General features: G+C 43.6%; 1 protein-coding gene across 1 annotated transcript in view; it reads right to left on the bottom strand.

Moving 5' to 3' along the window:
- MREG (melanoregulin) overlaps positions 1 to 9,846 on the bottom strand; it is an 85,434-nt gene extending 75,588 nt beyond the window's left edge. The window contains exon 1 of the mRNA XM_007959830.1: positions 9,752 to 9,846. Within this exon, the coding sequence (XP_007958021.1) occupies positions 9,752 to 9,846 (95 nt within the window). The remainder of the gene's footprint in view (positions 1 to 9,751) is intronic.
- Between the last annotated feature and the right edge of the window lie 6,994 nt (positions 9,847 to 16,840).

Here is a 16,840-nt window from a genome sequence, read left to right as displayed (position 1 = left end):
ATAAGTTCTCATTACCATGAACTATAACTACACACAACATGGACGAATCTCACAAACTTGAGGAAATGAAGCAAGTCGTACGTGAACACACACAGTTTGACCACAATCACCTGAAGTTTAAAAGTAGGTGAAATTAAAGTATACACTGTTGAGCCAAAATTAATTACCAATAAAGCACATGACTTGAGTGCCTGGTATATAACTGCATAAACCAAATATTTGTTAACTAGACTAAAAAGGGATTTACCCAACATTCAGACAAAATTTACTTTTTAACAAAGATGTAGTAAAAAGATGACTTCAAGTTATTCAAGAGAAAGAACTTTCATCTTCTTGGGAACTTCCAATGCACTTAGGCTGACCATGACTAACACCAAGTCACACAAAGAGAGGAGGAATGTTGTGGGTTGCCAGGAAGAAAACCTTTAAAAGTCATCCTTTTCAATTCTGACCTGCTGACTTCTAGGTATAAGCTTGTGTCTCCTTATTGGACCTGAGAACATGGTGCCCTGTTCTGGGGACAGCACCCAAGATTCTCCTCTTTCTGCCATCTTTCGAAATGGCCTAAGTGCAAGCCCTGGGATGGGATTCTCCTGGTCAGGAGCAGCCTCCTGCGACAGGATCCTGTGGCAGAGCTATGGACACTTCCTGTCAATCACTGGCCCCAGGGCTCCAGGCTTTGGAAAGTGCAGGCTTCTGCAGGAAGGTCCCAGAAGAGGTGTGTCACCTCTGCAAAACCCTCTCAGAAACCCGGCCCCAGGGAAAGTCAGCAGCATGTTATGGGAAAAGAGCCTTGGTCTCAGAGTCATGCCATCTGGGCTCCACTCTGAGAGATCTCATGGACATATTCACAACATCTTTAAAAGTTCCATCCATGAGTATTAGATAATTTGATCAGCTCACAGAGCACGTGAGACCACCCTGTGAAATGGAAAGCTCTGTACCTCTAGAGTTGGTGGTGATTCCATTTTCAAAGTCTTAAACCCTCCTTACTCCCTACCCATGTTTTTCCCACTGGCATTTAGCTTTAGTAACCTTGATTAGAAAAATATGTTCTGTGTTTCTGGGCTGCAACCATTTGCCATCCAGTCAACCCAGACTCATGGCAATCCCATGAGTGTCAGGGCACAGCTGTGCTCCATGGGTTTTCCTTAAAAAAAAAAAAATAAAAAATACATTTTATTGAAATATAATTTATGTACATATAAACCTTTCCTTGACTTTTCACAATAATGAACTAATACTATCTTTGTCCTTCTGTGATTGATTTATTTCACTCAGCATAATGTCTTTCAAGTTCATCCATGTTATGCGGCATTTTGCAGATTCTACATTATTCTTTAGGGTTGCACAGTCTTCCACTGTGTATGTACCATAGTTTGGTTATCCATTCTTCTGTTGATGGACACATAGGTTGTTTCCATCTTTTTGCTATTGTAAATCATGCTGCGATGAACATGGGTGTGCATGTATCTGTTTTTGTCCTGGCTCTCACTTCTTTAGTATATACACGTAGTAAATTAGGAGCTCTGGTGGCATAGTGCCTAAGGCACTTGACTGCTAACCAGAAGACTGGTGGTTCAAACCCACCAGCCACTCCTCGGAAAGAAGATGGGGCAATCTACTTCCGTAGTGACACTGCCTCAGAAACCCAAGAAGGGGTCACTATGAGTCGGATCCAACTCACCAGCAGTGAGTTTGGTTTGTTTTTTGGAATGGGATTGCTGAGTCAAATGGTATTTCTATTTCCAGCTTTTTAGGGAATCACCCACCATATTGCTTTCCACAGTGGTTGTATCATTTTACAGTCCCACCAGCAGTACATGAGAGTTCCAGTCTCTCCATATCCTCACCATCATTTGTTATTTTCTGTCTTGTTGAACTTTGCCATTAACGTTGGAGTGAGATGTTATCTCATTAATTGTTTTAATTTGCATCTCTCTGATGGCTAATGATCATAAGCATTTCTTCATGTGTTTGTTGGCCTCCTGAATATCTTTTTTGGTGAAGTGTCTATTCATGTCGTCTGCCCATTTTTTAATTGGATTGTTAATCTTTTCGCTGTTGAGGTGTTGGAGTTTTCCATAAATTTTACAGATAAGGCCCTTGTCAGATATGTCGTTTCTGAATATTTTTTTCCTAATCTGTAGGTTCTCTTTTAATTCTTTTGGAGAAGTCTTTGGAAACACATAAAAATTTAATTTTTAGAAGGTCCCATTCATCTAGTTTATCTTTAGTTGTTTGTGCATTTTGGATTATGCTTGACAGCCTATTTATGTCATATATTAGGGCCCCTAACTTTGCCCCTTTTTTTCCCTTGAGGAACTTTATCATTCTAGGTTTCACACTGAAGTCTTTGATCCATCTGGAGTTAGTTTTTGTGTATGGTGTGAGGTACGGATCTTGTTTCATTTTTCTGCATGTGGATATCTGCCAGACCATGTGTTAAAAAGACAACCTCTTGCCCATTTTGCTCCATGGGTTTTCAATGGCTGACTTTTAAGAAGTGGATCACCAAGTCTGTCTTCACAGGTACCCCTGGATGGACTTGAACCTCCAACCTTCTGGTTGGCAGCTGTTTTGGTCATCCAGTTCTGCTCTAACAGAAAATACCACACGTGAATGGCTTGAACAAACAGGGATTTATTCTCTTAGAGTTTAGAAGGCTAGAAGTCTGAGTTCAAAGCACCAGGCTCTAGGGGCTATGTGAAGGCCACCTGACCTTGGGCTTCAGCTCTGCCTCTTGCTCTCAGCCCACTCAAGCTAGAGGCTTCTCTTAACTCAGGCAGCTGCTGGCTGCTGAGGCTGACAAACCAAAGGCTGAAAAGTAAAATGACACGGTCCCAAAATTATCAAGCAACACCACAGGCCACTAATTCAAGTCCATTAACAGTCCCAAGATCGGCAGACAACATGGCAGGCCACTGAGATGATGACTCAGCCAAATGCAAGATCCAGATGTACCAAAACCTCAAGACCTTTCTCAAAGTGTCTTCTTATATACTGGAGGCAGACCACATCCCTAAGACAGCTACTCAGCTGTTCATGGCAGATTCTACCATGGAGTTGATAACCAGTCTCATCATGGGAAATAATAACATCCAGCTGCCCAGCCACTCAAAACTAGACCAAGCCAACTTGACACATAACCTTAACTATGAAAACACCTTAGCACATTAACTCTGTCTACACCACCCAGGGACTCCTTCTAGACCCCAGGCTATAATAATAATTCAGGGAAAGCCTTGTCCTTCAAATGCAATTTCTATCACACATCACAAAAGAATTAGTTATACAACCTGCTACAGACTGAGAGGATTCTGCTCTGTCAATGGCATTGAAATATAATAAAATTTGAATCACAGCTCTGCCATTTCCTCTCTGTGTACCTCTGAGCAAGTGACTGAAGGTCTCTGTGCTATAGTTCCTTCAGTTGTCAAGTGGGGATTATGACAGCAATTACTTCATGGGATTAAGGTGAGAATTTAATTAAGGGGTGTCAAGCACTTTACAACAGTATCTAATACAAATACTACCTATAAAGGATGGGAAGAGCTAGGGTTGGGATGATGAATGTCAGGGACGCTTTCCTCTCCAACCTCAGTTGTACGGTGGAGCAAACGGAACCCTATGTTTATGACCTGTGGTCAGGAAATTCTATTTTGTTGCCCACACTTGTAGACTCAGATCAATTCCTTTTTAGAAAGGCCACTCATGTGAGCATAAAACAATTCCAAAGCCTCTGGGTGGCACAAAGGTTAAGTGGTCAGCTACTAACCAAAAGGCTGTTGGTACAAATCGACCCTGAGCCATCTCGGAAGGAAGCCCTGGATATCTGCTTCCAAAAGATCTCAGTTTTGAAAACCCTAATGGGCAAAATTCTGCTCTGGCACACAGGGGGTCATCCTGAGTCAGAAGTGACTTGAGTCAACTGGTTTTATTAAATAGGTGCGGTGTAGTAGATTACTTAGTGTGGCTTTTCTAGCCATAAGTCTGTAAACTCCATGGTGCAATTTGCTGTGAGCAACTGAGGAGCTCCTGATTGTAAAAGTTATCCACCTGGAGTATTTCTGTTGGGCGCAACACAAAGCAATGTTCTGGGAGGTTCCCACTCTCTCTCAGGTGCTTAGAATTCTGATGTTAGGATTGGTTGGTTTGGCTACTCTGCCAGGCTCAAAAGGAGGCCTCCTAGAGGCAGAAGAAGTCTCTCTCTGACTGCTGGTTGAGGATGACATGCTGCTGAAAGAGAACGCGCTGCCAGGAAAGAGACACGCATTGCTGAGTGAGACACCAAGGTACACTCACTGTTGGGATAGAGACTGTGAGAGACTGCTGGGGAGAGACTGTGGGTTGGGAGAGAGACTGAGCATTTTTCCTGAACTTGAATTGTAGCCTGATACTTCCCTAATAAACCCCATAATCTGTGAGTTCTGTGTGGCCCCTGCAGCGAATTATCGAACCCAGGAGAGAGGTGGTGGGTGCTTTGGGAGGAACGGTTGGTGAAAGGGCTAGAGAGAGGCAGCATGTCTGGCCTTGCAGGAATAGGCCTTGGGTTACTGATGGTGATCCTGTCTTCCTCTTGTGTGGTTAGAGGAGGTCAGGAGATGTGGCCTCCTTGCCTTTTTTGCAATGGGAATTCCAGGGGCAGCAGCAAAATAAAACACTGATGTCTGTTCTCCGTTCATTGCCCACAGGTATGTCCATAAACTCTGTTAGCATGAATGGAAGCTACAGGTGGGTACTGAAGAAAAGTAGAGAATAAAACAGATTTGAAAACACATTATATGGTTCACTTAGATGGCTTCAGAGAGAAAGAACCAAAAGTGAAAACTTAGACAGTTGTTAATTCTTTCCTTTGATTCTTCTGTTGCTCTTGAACTATTGGACAGTCGAGATGCTTATCAATTATTAACAGTCAATAAAAATTAAAACCAAAGAAAGCCAACCTGTTGCCCTCGAGTTGATTTGACTCATAGGGACCCTACGAGAGAGTAGAACTGCCCCATAGAGTTTCCAAGGCTGGAATCTTACACAAACAGACTGCCTCATCTTTCTCCCATGGAACCACTGCCCTTTCAGTCAGCAGCCAAGCACTTAGCCACTGCACCACCAGGGTTCCTTCAATAAAAATTAGAAAGTAAATTCTACTTCCCTGAAAAAGTTCAAAGGAACCTATATAAAAGACGCCTTAGTGCAGGGACACTTACACCACAGCTCTTTTTCACATTTCATCTCAGTCTCTCCCAGGTCCTGGACGTCTGAATTGGACATTGTATGGTGGTAGACTCTATGGTGCCAGAGGAGATGGGCATCTCTTTCTGCTTAAAGGCTTTCAGCTGTGCCTTCAGAATGATATAATCATTCAGGTTACAACTCATGCTCAGGTGGGTTTTTATGTGGCTAGAGCACACTTTTATGACCAACAGAAGAAAGCCATTCTACAAAAGTGAAATAACAATACATGCTTTGAGTGCAGACATTTTTCCAGAAGCATCCTGTACTGTGTTGAGCAATATCCTCTCAAAAGATATGTCCAAACGCTAATCTCTGATACTTATGAATGTGACCTTATTTGGATACAGAGTCTTGGCAGATGTAATAATTTAATGACTTAAGAATCTCAAGATAAGATCATCCTCAATTTAGGGTGAGCTCTAAATGCAATGGTTAATATCCTCCTAAGAAAAAAAAGAGAGGGAAATTTGAGACTCAAGGACACAGAGGAGGAGTGATATATGGAAGAAGGCCATAGGCAAAGGTCTGTGTCTTTGAAGACACAGGCTAAGATTGGAGTAATGCTGCCCCAAAACCAAGGAACATCAGGAGCCACCAGCTGGAAGAGACAAGAAAGGATTCTCCCTTAGAGCCTTCAGAGGGAGTGTGGCCTAGCCGATACTTTGATTTCATACTTCTGGTGTCCAGAACTACAAGAGAATAAATTTCTATTGTTTATAAACCACCAAGTTTGTTCTAAGGTGTTACAGCAGCCCTGGGAAACTAATACATACTTCCAAATACTTCTTTTAATTAGTAACATGAAATCTTGAACCAAAAACTCATTCACAATTTTACAGACACATGATCAATGATCTAGTCATTCTAAAACACTCCATTTACATTATTATCCTGTCCTCAGCCCATACAGGCTTTTGTTGTCTTGATCACTATTTACTCTAGTTTAGAAGTATAGTTGGTGTTGGGAAGAATGACCTGCAGAACCTCTAAACCTTATATAGGTAGTTGATGACTCTTACATGATTTAGTCCTAACACTGAAGTGAAGGTGAGGAAACAATGAGTATATGATGCAAAGACTGAACAAGAGCTTTGGCTTTATTTGGGGCTAAAGCCTAGTCCAACTCATGACTCCATTCTCCAGGCCCAGGCTTGTTCTTAAGCTTCCTTGGGTTAGACATGTCTATTCAACAGTGGCAGGTAAAGCATTCCTGGGCAGCTATAAAATTAGGACAAATGGTCAGGATTCATATCTCCTAGGCCTTTGCACTCCTTTCCTCAGTGGCCCTATATCCTATTCAACAGTGGCAGGTAAAGCATTCCTGGGCAGCTATACAGTTAGGACAAAAGGCCAGGATTCACATCTCCTGGGCCTTTGCACGCCTTTCCTCAGTGGCCCTATATCCCATGTCAGCTCAGAGTCTTAACTAACACAAGCCCATAGAAAGATGATCTGTAGTAGGAAAGACACGGGACTTGAAGGCCCTTCAAGATCACATGTTAAAGTCTGTTCTACCTATTTTACAAAAGAATCATCCAAGGTCCAAGGAAATTACGAGACTTCCCCACCCACAGCTGATTAACGGTCAAGCTGGGACTTAGGTCTCTGAACTCCCACTGGGGAATGCCAGGCTGCTTCCCCATCTGGGTAGAATTATCATAATGAAGATCACAGAGGAAGGAATGGAAAGAGAGGTCAGAAGGGGAACATGGTGAAGGCCAGCAATATTTACCAGTTTCTAACAGAGAAATCTTAGAAGTTACTTATGGGAAATGTGTGGTAGTGTTCTGAACTTTAAACAATGCAAGGCATGGACTCTGAAGTCAGAGTGGCATGGATACAAGGTTGGCAGTTTGAACCTACCAAGCAGTGCTGTTGAAGTAAGGCCTGTGGACTTGTTTCCATAAAGATTACAGCCAAGAAAGCCTTATGGAGCAGTTCTACTGTGTGGTAATACACAGGGTTGCCATGAGTCAGGATCGACTTGACGGCAATGGGTGAGCGGTTGCACAACTTTGTGAATATACTCAAACCACTGAATTTCCCAACCATGTACAGTTAAAAAGATTGCATATCAGACCTTCCGATAACTTCAGTAAAAAGAACATGCTGGCAGCTGACACCCAAACATACACACAGATACCACTGTTCCACAGGGCCATTGATAAGCTGCTCTTCCCAAATACTGTTCTATTTATGATGCCAGAATGACACTAAACCACATAAGACCAGCCCATTCATATTCACATGCTCGGATGAATAACAATGATAATAGTAACTAAAGTTTATTGAGGGTTTATTATGTGTCAGACATTTCACCTGTATTAGCTCACTCATTTTGTTCTCTGCAACCCTTTGAGGTACGTACTATTATCGTCCCATTTTACAGATGAGGAAATTGAGACAAAATAAGTTTAATAATTGGTGCCAGGTCTTCCAGTTGGGACTTAACCCCAGGCAATTTGACTCATGAGGATATGCTATTCTGCCTCATTTTACCCTGTCTTCTTAAATCACTCACAAAATTCACTCACATGGGGATGTAACAACCAAAACCATGACGTGAAATAGCAATCACAGGCAGCAAGGCTCTGAGGATGCTTCCAAACTGAGGGCTGAACTTCATATTACTAGGACTACTGAAGGAGCTCTGGTGGCATAGTGCCTAAGGCCCTTGACTGCTAACCAGAACGCTAGCGGTTCAAACCCACCAGCCACTCCTCGGAAGGAAGGTTGGGCAATCTACTTCCGTAGTGATACTGCCTCGGCAACCGAAGAAGGGGTCGCTATGAGTCAGGTCCGACTCAACGGCACATAACGACAACAACAGGAGTATTGACAAATTGAGTCTATAATTCAAGCATGAAATTCTAGATTGCTACCCACAACTTTTAAGACCAAGAGCAGATAACTCGGTTTCTCCATGCCCATTGTAAGCTAATAACCGAAACGGAAATGCCATCAGGAAGAGCAGACAAAAACATTAATATTATGTATTTTAAAAAAAAAAAAAAATTGAAACCCACTGACATTGAGTCGATTCCAACTCATGCGACATCTATTGGTTTTTCCAAGGTGGTAAATCTTTATGGAAGTAGACTGCCCAGTCTGCCTTCCGTGGAGTGGCTGGTGGGTTTGAACCACCAACCTTCTGGTTAGCAGTCAGATGCCTTAGGCACTGTGCCACCAGAGCTCCTTAAGTATTGTGTATATGAATGTTTATTTATATAAAATATACATGGCATGTATATTTACATACATGTATGTTTATTAAATGGTGAGAGTCAGATGGTATGTTCTAAGTCCTAAGTCAGAGGAGAGAGGTGAATACTGGCAAAGCACCCAAAACAGACTACATGAGGGTGCCTTATAGAATAGCATTCAGGAAGGATAAAAATCACTACTTGAGGCAAGCTGGGAAGGAGTAAGAAGAGTAGAGTGTTCCTCGAGCAGAAATGATGCCTGTCTGATTAAATCAAGGAGTGCACAGTGTTTAATACGCTGGAAAATGAGAGTGGACAGGAGAGAAGGGGTTATGCAAGATCTCAAAAGTCAAGGGAGGTATTTGGACTTGATGTGATGTAGTCAGTTAAGGTCGGAAGGAAGGTTGGGTAATCCTACTTCCGTAGTGATACTGCCTCGGAAACCCAAGGAGGGGTCGCTATGAGTCAGGGCCGACTGGACGGCAAACAACAACAACAACAACAGTCAGTTAAGGTAAACCACTCTTTTAAGCTTTGTATTTAATAGTATACTTCACAAACAACACTACCAATGGCTTTAGTATTTGCTTACACAACCCTGGAGTTCAGCCTTAAACACATTTGTTAATGTCATTACTCTAATTCTATTTTGTCCTGTCTATCTGCAAGGTATGACCTAGTGGAATCCTAATTCTAGCAACATTAAGAAGCAAACTAATTGCTTAAAATCACAGCCCCGAATCCAACTATGTTTCCTGACTCTTCAGAAAGTCACTTAGCACATTGCCAATAAGTATTAAATTTTTTCACACTTCATAACTAGCTTAACCTGTAATGACTCAACATCCTTATGAAAAGCCTGTCCCTTGAAAAAATACGCTTATTTTTTAAGGTGAAAAATAATGCCTTTGTGCTCAGTTACTGAAATTGTCTTCTTCTGGTAATAAACTAAATCACAAAGTTTCTTTGTGGAGTGAAATAAAAATTCACTTGCATAATTTCACTGAAATATTCATATGGAATATACAATCAGAGTTGGATTTAATCAGGGCCCTATAGGAACTTCTCTCATGGACCTTCCTTCTCTGGTGCCTCCGAGGATTTGTGCTTTGGGGCAAAAATCCTTTGGGTAGAAGATAAATAAACCCAAGTAACAAGATATCCTGTAGGGGGCTAATGGGCTTAGTTTGCGTCTAAGTGTGACTTTAAGTAAAGTCACCTCCCCTACTGGGACTAGTATACCGGTATCCGCACTCCCTGACGTCCGGCTGCGTTCAGGTAACCCCAGGTTCTGGTCAGAGCCGTACACCCACCTGACCAGAGGCTCCTTCTCGGACAGAGCGGGCTCCTCCAGGCACTTACACCGGCAACAGCAGCACACCATCCTCAGCCAGTCCCTCAGCCCCATGGAGAAAGAGGTCCCCCGCTGCCGCCGGCGGGAGACTCCGAGAAAGCTGCCGCGGCCAGCGACTGGGGCTGGGGCGTCAGGTGCCGGAACAGTCGTGGCCCGGGCGTCGCGGGCTGGTCCGTGTTCATCACCCCACGGCCGGGACGGGGCGGGGGCGGGGGCGGGGACGCCTCCAGGCCCGGAGTCTGCAGGGCTGCGCGCCTTTCTGCACTTAGGTTTTGTTTGGAGCCGTGTGTTTTGTTGGGGTTTTTGTTGTTGGTTTTTTGTTTTTCCCTCCCCTCTTTCTTTTTAATTCCCCGGGCGCAAATTGAGGCGCATGCGTCCCCGGACTGTGCCTCTGCTGCCCTCTAAGGAGGAAGCAGGGACTCCAGGCAGGCGGCAAAGTCCTAGCGCACCGACAGGCCCAGCGCCACGGAGCTGGGGAGGGGAGACGGGAAAGCCCTGGAGTACACCGAGCACGAGGTCGGGCTGAACCTATTCATACGTTTTATTGGCTTCTCTCGCCGGGGAAATAAAAGGCCCTCTTCTCCCCTCCCCCCACAGGTTCAAAGCAGAGTTTGGGTTTATTTTTGTCATTCACAGAGTCCGAAATTAGCAACAGTGTGGATTGAAGTAGTATAGAGGTATTTTTTTAAAAGTAATTCAGAGTTTTTTAAAAAAATTGTTTTTAATCCTCCCAGTCCTTGAGTGAGACCCTCAAAAAGGTAACTACTGCCATTGTTGTTGTTGTTGTTGTGTGCCGTCGAGTCAGCCCTTACTCATAGCGACCCCTTTTTGGGTTTCCGAGGCAGTATCACTACGGATACTAGGATTGCCCAACCTTCCTTCCAAGGAGTGGCTGGTGGGTTTGAACCGCCAGCCTTCTGGTTAGCAGTCAAGTGCCTTAGCCACTATGCTACCAGAGCTCCCACTGCCATTTAGTCGCTTGTGATTTTCCAGAGCTGTTCTATGCTTGCACAAATGAGAAGTGTGTGTACGCCTATTCCTTTTGTTACCCAAACAGTGGCCCCCTTCACACCTTTAATCTGTCTTGTTCCACTTGATATATCATGGAGATGGTCCCATATCATCACACGTGTCTGTTCCTCTTGTTTTAACCAGTTGCTGTGGAGGTAGGAAGGACTCAGACTCAGGATGGCACCATGCGTGAGAGTAACTGACGGTGGTTTGAAGGTGGTAGTGGGAGAAGTGGTAAGAAATGGTTGGATTCTGGGGGGTGTTAGAAGGTAGAGCCGAGATTTGCTTGGCATTACAAGTAGGATGTGAAAGAGATGTGAGTCCAAGTCTGGGGTTTACATGCTGTGAAGGCTGACGCTGTTGATTGAGGTGAAGCTGTGGGAGGAGCAGGCCTTCGGTGAGGGGCTGGGGAGGAAGAGCTGGAGTTTATTTGCAGAAGTGTCAGGTCTCGTGAGAGCTGTATTAGTTTTAAAAGTGTGTTACTGCATGTAGGTTTGTCCTGTTCTGGCTACCATGCGGGGCTGGAGGATTTATCACCTGCAAATTCATTGAGTGGCTATTGAGGAATAAGATAGAGTAAGAAAAAGTCCTGAGGACTCTGCAGTGTTAGGGAGACAGGTTACGGACCCATCACAAAAAGTTAACAGGACATGACAAGAGTACCAGCTGTCACCAGGCAACACAGGACTTTGCTATCAAGCCCGGCACCATGTCATCTATCACTTGCAACTGGTGCCAGGGTGGAGTCTGAGAGTAGTAGTGACAACACACTTCCCACTGGCTGGAAAGTCCCCCTTGGTCTCTGGACTCTGTTCTGAAATTAGATTGTGGATTGTGAGTCAATCTGCCTGGGCTCCAGTAGAAAATGGTTAGAGGGCTGCCAAATCGTGAACTTGCACCAAGCAGATGAAATGTAGGCTGTGACGGCTTCTATTCAGACTGGTGGTTGAATTTGTAGAGATGGAGTCATCAGCGAGAACGTTCGGCTCCTGGAACTATTAGGTGCTCTGGACCTTAACCACTTTGATCTTACGCAGGTCCTTTAATTGTCCTGAGCCTCAGTTTCCCAGTCTGTGAAATGGAGATGATGAATCCTGCTCTACCTCCTGGGTATCGTTTGTGAGACTCAAATGAGATTGTCTGAAACCCACAAAGCACTGTACAAATAAAAGAATTCAAGACGATTGACCTGTTGAGCAAAATGTCAGTCCTAGTACTACTGGACTTATACGTGAGAATATTTCTTTTCACATCTGGATCTCTACAAAGCGTCTTTTATATTATCTGTTCAGACGGGATAGTTCTAGAAAGCTATAAAACCACTACAGCACAAACTTGGTCAAGAGGTTAATGTCCTGCTTCCCTGAGGATCATGTCTTAATGTTTGTTTAGTGTAACAATTATTAATATTTTTCTTTTAAAATTCATTTTGTTTTAAAACTTATGAATGAAATACATTCTTTTAAAACAATGGAGTATCATAGTTAAGATTAAAGTTCCCTGTAACCAGTATCCCCAGTCCTCATCTACGTTCTACCCTACCCACGGTGACCAGTATTGTCAATATGATGCAATCCTTTTTCTGGACACATAATGCAGATATATGCCCTGTGGTATATAAAGAGTGCCTGGGGGGTGCAAATGGTTAACGACCTTGGCTGCTAACTGAAAGGTTGGCAGTTCAAGTCCACTCAGAGGTACCTCAGAAGAAAAACCTAGCAATCGGCTTCTGAAAAGTCAGCCATTGAAAACCCTAGGGAGCACAGCCCTACTCTGACACAGGGTCATCATGAGTCACACTTGTTGTTGTTGTTGTTATGTGCCATCCAGTCAAACCCAACTCATAGCGACCTATAAATAGCATCATTAGGCGTGTTGTTATTGATGGTGAATTTTGTTTTATTTTCAGATAAAACGTATACATCTTCAATTTGTTTTTCTATTCAATAATATGTCTTGGAGATCTATCCTTATTAAACCCAATGCCATGGTGTTGATTCAGACTCTTAACAACGCTTTAGGACAGAACAGAACTGCCCTGTAGGGTTTTCAAGGCTGTAAATCTTTATGGAAACAGACTGCCTTATCTTTCTTCCATGGGGCTGCTGGTGGGATTGAACCACTTACCTTTTGGTTAGCAGCTGAATGCCTTAACCACTGCACCACCAGAGCTCCTTATCCTTATTAGTATTCTTCATTTTCTTTTTTAGCTGATGTGAGTATTCTATTTATTCATTTTCTAAGGATTGTTAAATGACAGTTTTTCATAGTGCTCATCTTCCCAGAAGTTTGAATACCTTCAATTTCCCCGTTTCTGATAAACTGGACCTTGGATAGGAGAAACAACCCCAGCTTCAGCTTCCAGGCAGCTGAGACCGCAACCCCCTTTCCCATTTCAAACATGGTTTGCAGGAGAGCTGCAAGCTTCCCTTTTTTTAGAGTGGTGCTAGATTGTGCCTACTGCCAGAGTTGACACCACCACCCACCACAGGCAGCAGCATCTGACTTGTATCAAGAGCCCCAGGGCATCTGATCTGGTGGTGGGGTGTGGGAGTGAGGAAACAGTCCCCTGGGGCAACCAGTGACTAACAGATCCATCAGTTGCTGGTTTTCAAGACACATCATTATTTTCAGATTGCCTTCTAACCAGAGAACTCTAGAGTCCACTTGGAAAACAACTAGTGTTGTTTGGAGTCTGTAAGAATTTATTAACAACTTCTCAGAGTTGGAGGAAAAGGCATATGCAGGGAGGGAAAAAATAGAAAAGCAAAATATATCAGCTCCAATGCCCCATCATTAGTGCATTCCTCAGAAAAGTTATGGTGGTGTCACTCAGTTATTCATTCAACAAACATTTGAGTCAGTGGATACAATGGTGAACTAAAATGTAGGTTCCATTCATGAAGGTGGTGGGGACTTGGCTTTGTTCTACAATTGGCCGAGCACCTAGAATAGAGCAGGCCCATGGTTGTTGGGAGTTGGCGTTGCGTCAGCTCTGGCTCACAGGGACCTTATGTGTTAACAGGAGGATGCATTGCCTTGTCCTGCATCATCTGCACAATCATTGGTGTGTTTGAGTCTGCTGTCATGTCTTCCAACTTAGGGGGCTTATCATCAGACAATATTCTGTCATGATCCTTAAAGCTTTCATTGGCTGATTTTCACCAGGTCTTTCTTCCTAGTCTGTCATAGTCTAGAAGCACCACTAAAACTGAAGTGACCCTGATGGTATTAGAAATATGAGTAGCATAGTTCCCAATATTGTAACAATACCCAAGCCACCACCGTACGACATACTGACAGATTGGGTGGGTAGAACCATCCAGAGACTCAAACAGAAGAATGTGCTGTATTCCAACAATCTAGAACAGTGTAGGCACAGCACAGGCCCTTGATACATGTGTTGAATAAACGTATAAAAACAGAAAAAGAACTACTTAGCGTCCAGAGTTTTCATGAAAAGTAAATTTCTGAAGGGCCTGCATATATGAGCAACCCTAATCCAGTAGGTATGAGTCGGGGCCGACTCGATGGCAAACAACAACAACAACAACAACAATCCAGTAGAGAAAAGCTAAAGAGCATTGTTTTCGTTGAAAAAAAAACAGCAATGTTTGGAAAGAAGCCAATACTCTGAGCCAACCCCAGCATCATTACTCACCCCAAGTGACCACAGGTAGACAGCCAACATGCCTTCTATCTCTGGAGAACTGCCACTGGGGAGTGGCATGACCAGATGTCACCAAGGTGACAGACCAGATGTTAACCAAGGGTCCATGTAGGGTCTCACGTTTCAGCCTCTGCAGTATTCTTCACCTCCACCTTTAATAACAGCACTTTATTCCGTGGGCTAAGCATGACAAGCTACTCCCCCACTCCCATGCCCCTCACCCCTAACAAGGGATGGGCATGTGGCCCTGACAGGCCAATCAGACACCCTTTCCTGCAGTTTGAATCTTGAGGGCAACGACTTCAAAATGGAAGACAGCTGGCATTGGGACATGAATTATTTTAGAGACAGCATCTTGAAGACTCAATTCAACAGCTGCAGTCTTAATGCCTGGAGCTTCCCTGTTCCTCCAGTTCCAAAGGTCTAATTGTAGCCTTCCCATCATTCTGTGGGCTACTCCATGATCTGCCAGTAGATACTTCTTTTTTTTTTTTTTTTTGCTTAAATTAACCAGGATCAGATTCTGTTGTTTTTATAACCTAAAGCCATTCAGTCCCACTGAAGTGAGTTAAGAGGCAGAGGCAGGAAAAGGATAATTATGACGAAAGTGAGTGAATCACGAGAGGACACTTCTCTTTTAAGCTGGCCTTGTGGAACCACAGTTGGTTTAGTCAGATGATGTGGTATTTCTATTTCTCAGTCTTGGCTTTTCCTCTCCAAAGAGAAATAGACAGAATCTGCCATGTGAGGATCCATTCCTCAGCCATTCACTCTGTGGTTTGGCATAATGCAAACTACTTTCTAAATTGTCAGACTATTTTTATTCCGTGCACTCAGCCAGTCCATTTCACTTCCCCTCCTCCCCTCCAAACAGATACTCTCAGAAAACCTTAATAAGCAGAGTCTTTATTCATTCTTCAGTTGCAAGTGATGGACATGATTTTGCTTCCCTCAAAATTCAGTGAAGATTCTTTCCTAATAATTCTACCTATTTAAAAGATTGCTTCAGAGAAAATAAAAGCACATGGCCCAGAACCAGCAGCCATGGAGCCATCTGTGGCAGAGCAGAGCTGTGCTTCACAGGGTTTTCAGGGGCTGACTTTTGGGGAGTAGATCGTCAACCCTTCTTCTGAGGTGCCTCTGGGTGGACTCAAACCGCCGACTCTTTGGTTAACAGTTGAGCACATTAACCATCTATCTGCACCACTGAGACCCAAAAACACATACAATGGGCTTAAATAGATGGAGCGCATGCAAGGGCTTCTTTGTCAATAACACTTGACAGTTATAGACCTTTTAGGAGGAGAATCGAACTCTGTTGTGTGTCAACTCATCTAACACCTTTTTGACTATAGACTGTGGTGACTTTTATTCTCAGAATGGTAAGCTCCTCATTATGGATGATGAAACATCACTCAAACTGGTTTCAGTATTAAAGGAATTATATTGGCTCATGTAACTAGAGCAAGACTAGATTTAGACATACCTGGATCCAGGTACCTAAAAAGAAAATCAATCTAGAATTGAACTCACTCTGTTAGGCCCGTGTCCAGAAGGAATGTCGGCGTGAGGAAGTCACCACAAACACGATAATGCAAAAGCAAAAGGAAAGTTTATTTGCTAGCTCGAGTTAGGGGTCCCTGCTCTCGCCGACCCAGCGGCTTGGGCAAAAGACCTCGTGCTCCTTTACTATCACATTTTTATAGGAAAAATATAGGGTGGAGTAGCACCAGGGCAAAGGGGTACAGATGATTGGTTGTTGCTAAGGGGTTCTGGGAAGGGGTCTGAGGTGTTGGGGGATGTGTTGGAATCCCCCGGCTCCAAAGTCTACTTAGGTAATTATTATCTAGGGAGGATGCAGAGCCCTGATAAGTGGGAGACTTCAGGAGCCAGGCAAATCTCTGATGCACGCTGAATCCGGAGGAAATCTCTGATATGTGCTGAATCCGGAGGGTAGATAAAAGCCCTGAGGTATGGGGAGTGTTAGAATCCCCGACACTAAAGACTTCTGGTTAAAGATTTACCTGGAGGCCATTAGGACTCAGGCCTCACATTTCCCCCTTTTTTTGTTATGCATATGAGGAATCTTCCTCCTGTATTACAGGAGATAAAGACTGATATTGATACTGCCTCGGAAACCCAAGGAGGGGTCGCTGTGAGTCAGGTCTGACTCGACGGCACATAACAACAACAACAACATTGTCGTCTCAGGACCATAAGTTGTAGAGTATTAACCCGATCTTTTAAAAATGATATAAGCTTATTTATAATGCAGGGACCAAAAGTCAATATAATTATAAGGATTATGAAGGGTCCTAAGAGAGTAGATATCAAAGTAGTCAACCACGGGGAGTTATTAAACCAAGA

Source organism: Orycteropus afer, unplaced genomic scaffold (genome assembly GCF_000298275.1).
Source record: "Orycteropus afer afer isolate SDZICR_OR568_19922 unplaced genomic scaffold, OryAfe1.0 scaffold00002, whole genome shotgun sequence".
Taxonomy (NCBI): Eukaryota; Metazoa; Chordata; class Mammalia; order Tubulidentata; family Orycteropodidae; genus Orycteropus; species Orycteropus afer.
The sequence above is the reverse complement of the archived record's forward strand: the minus strand, read 5'-3'. Positions and strand labels throughout refer to the sequence as shown.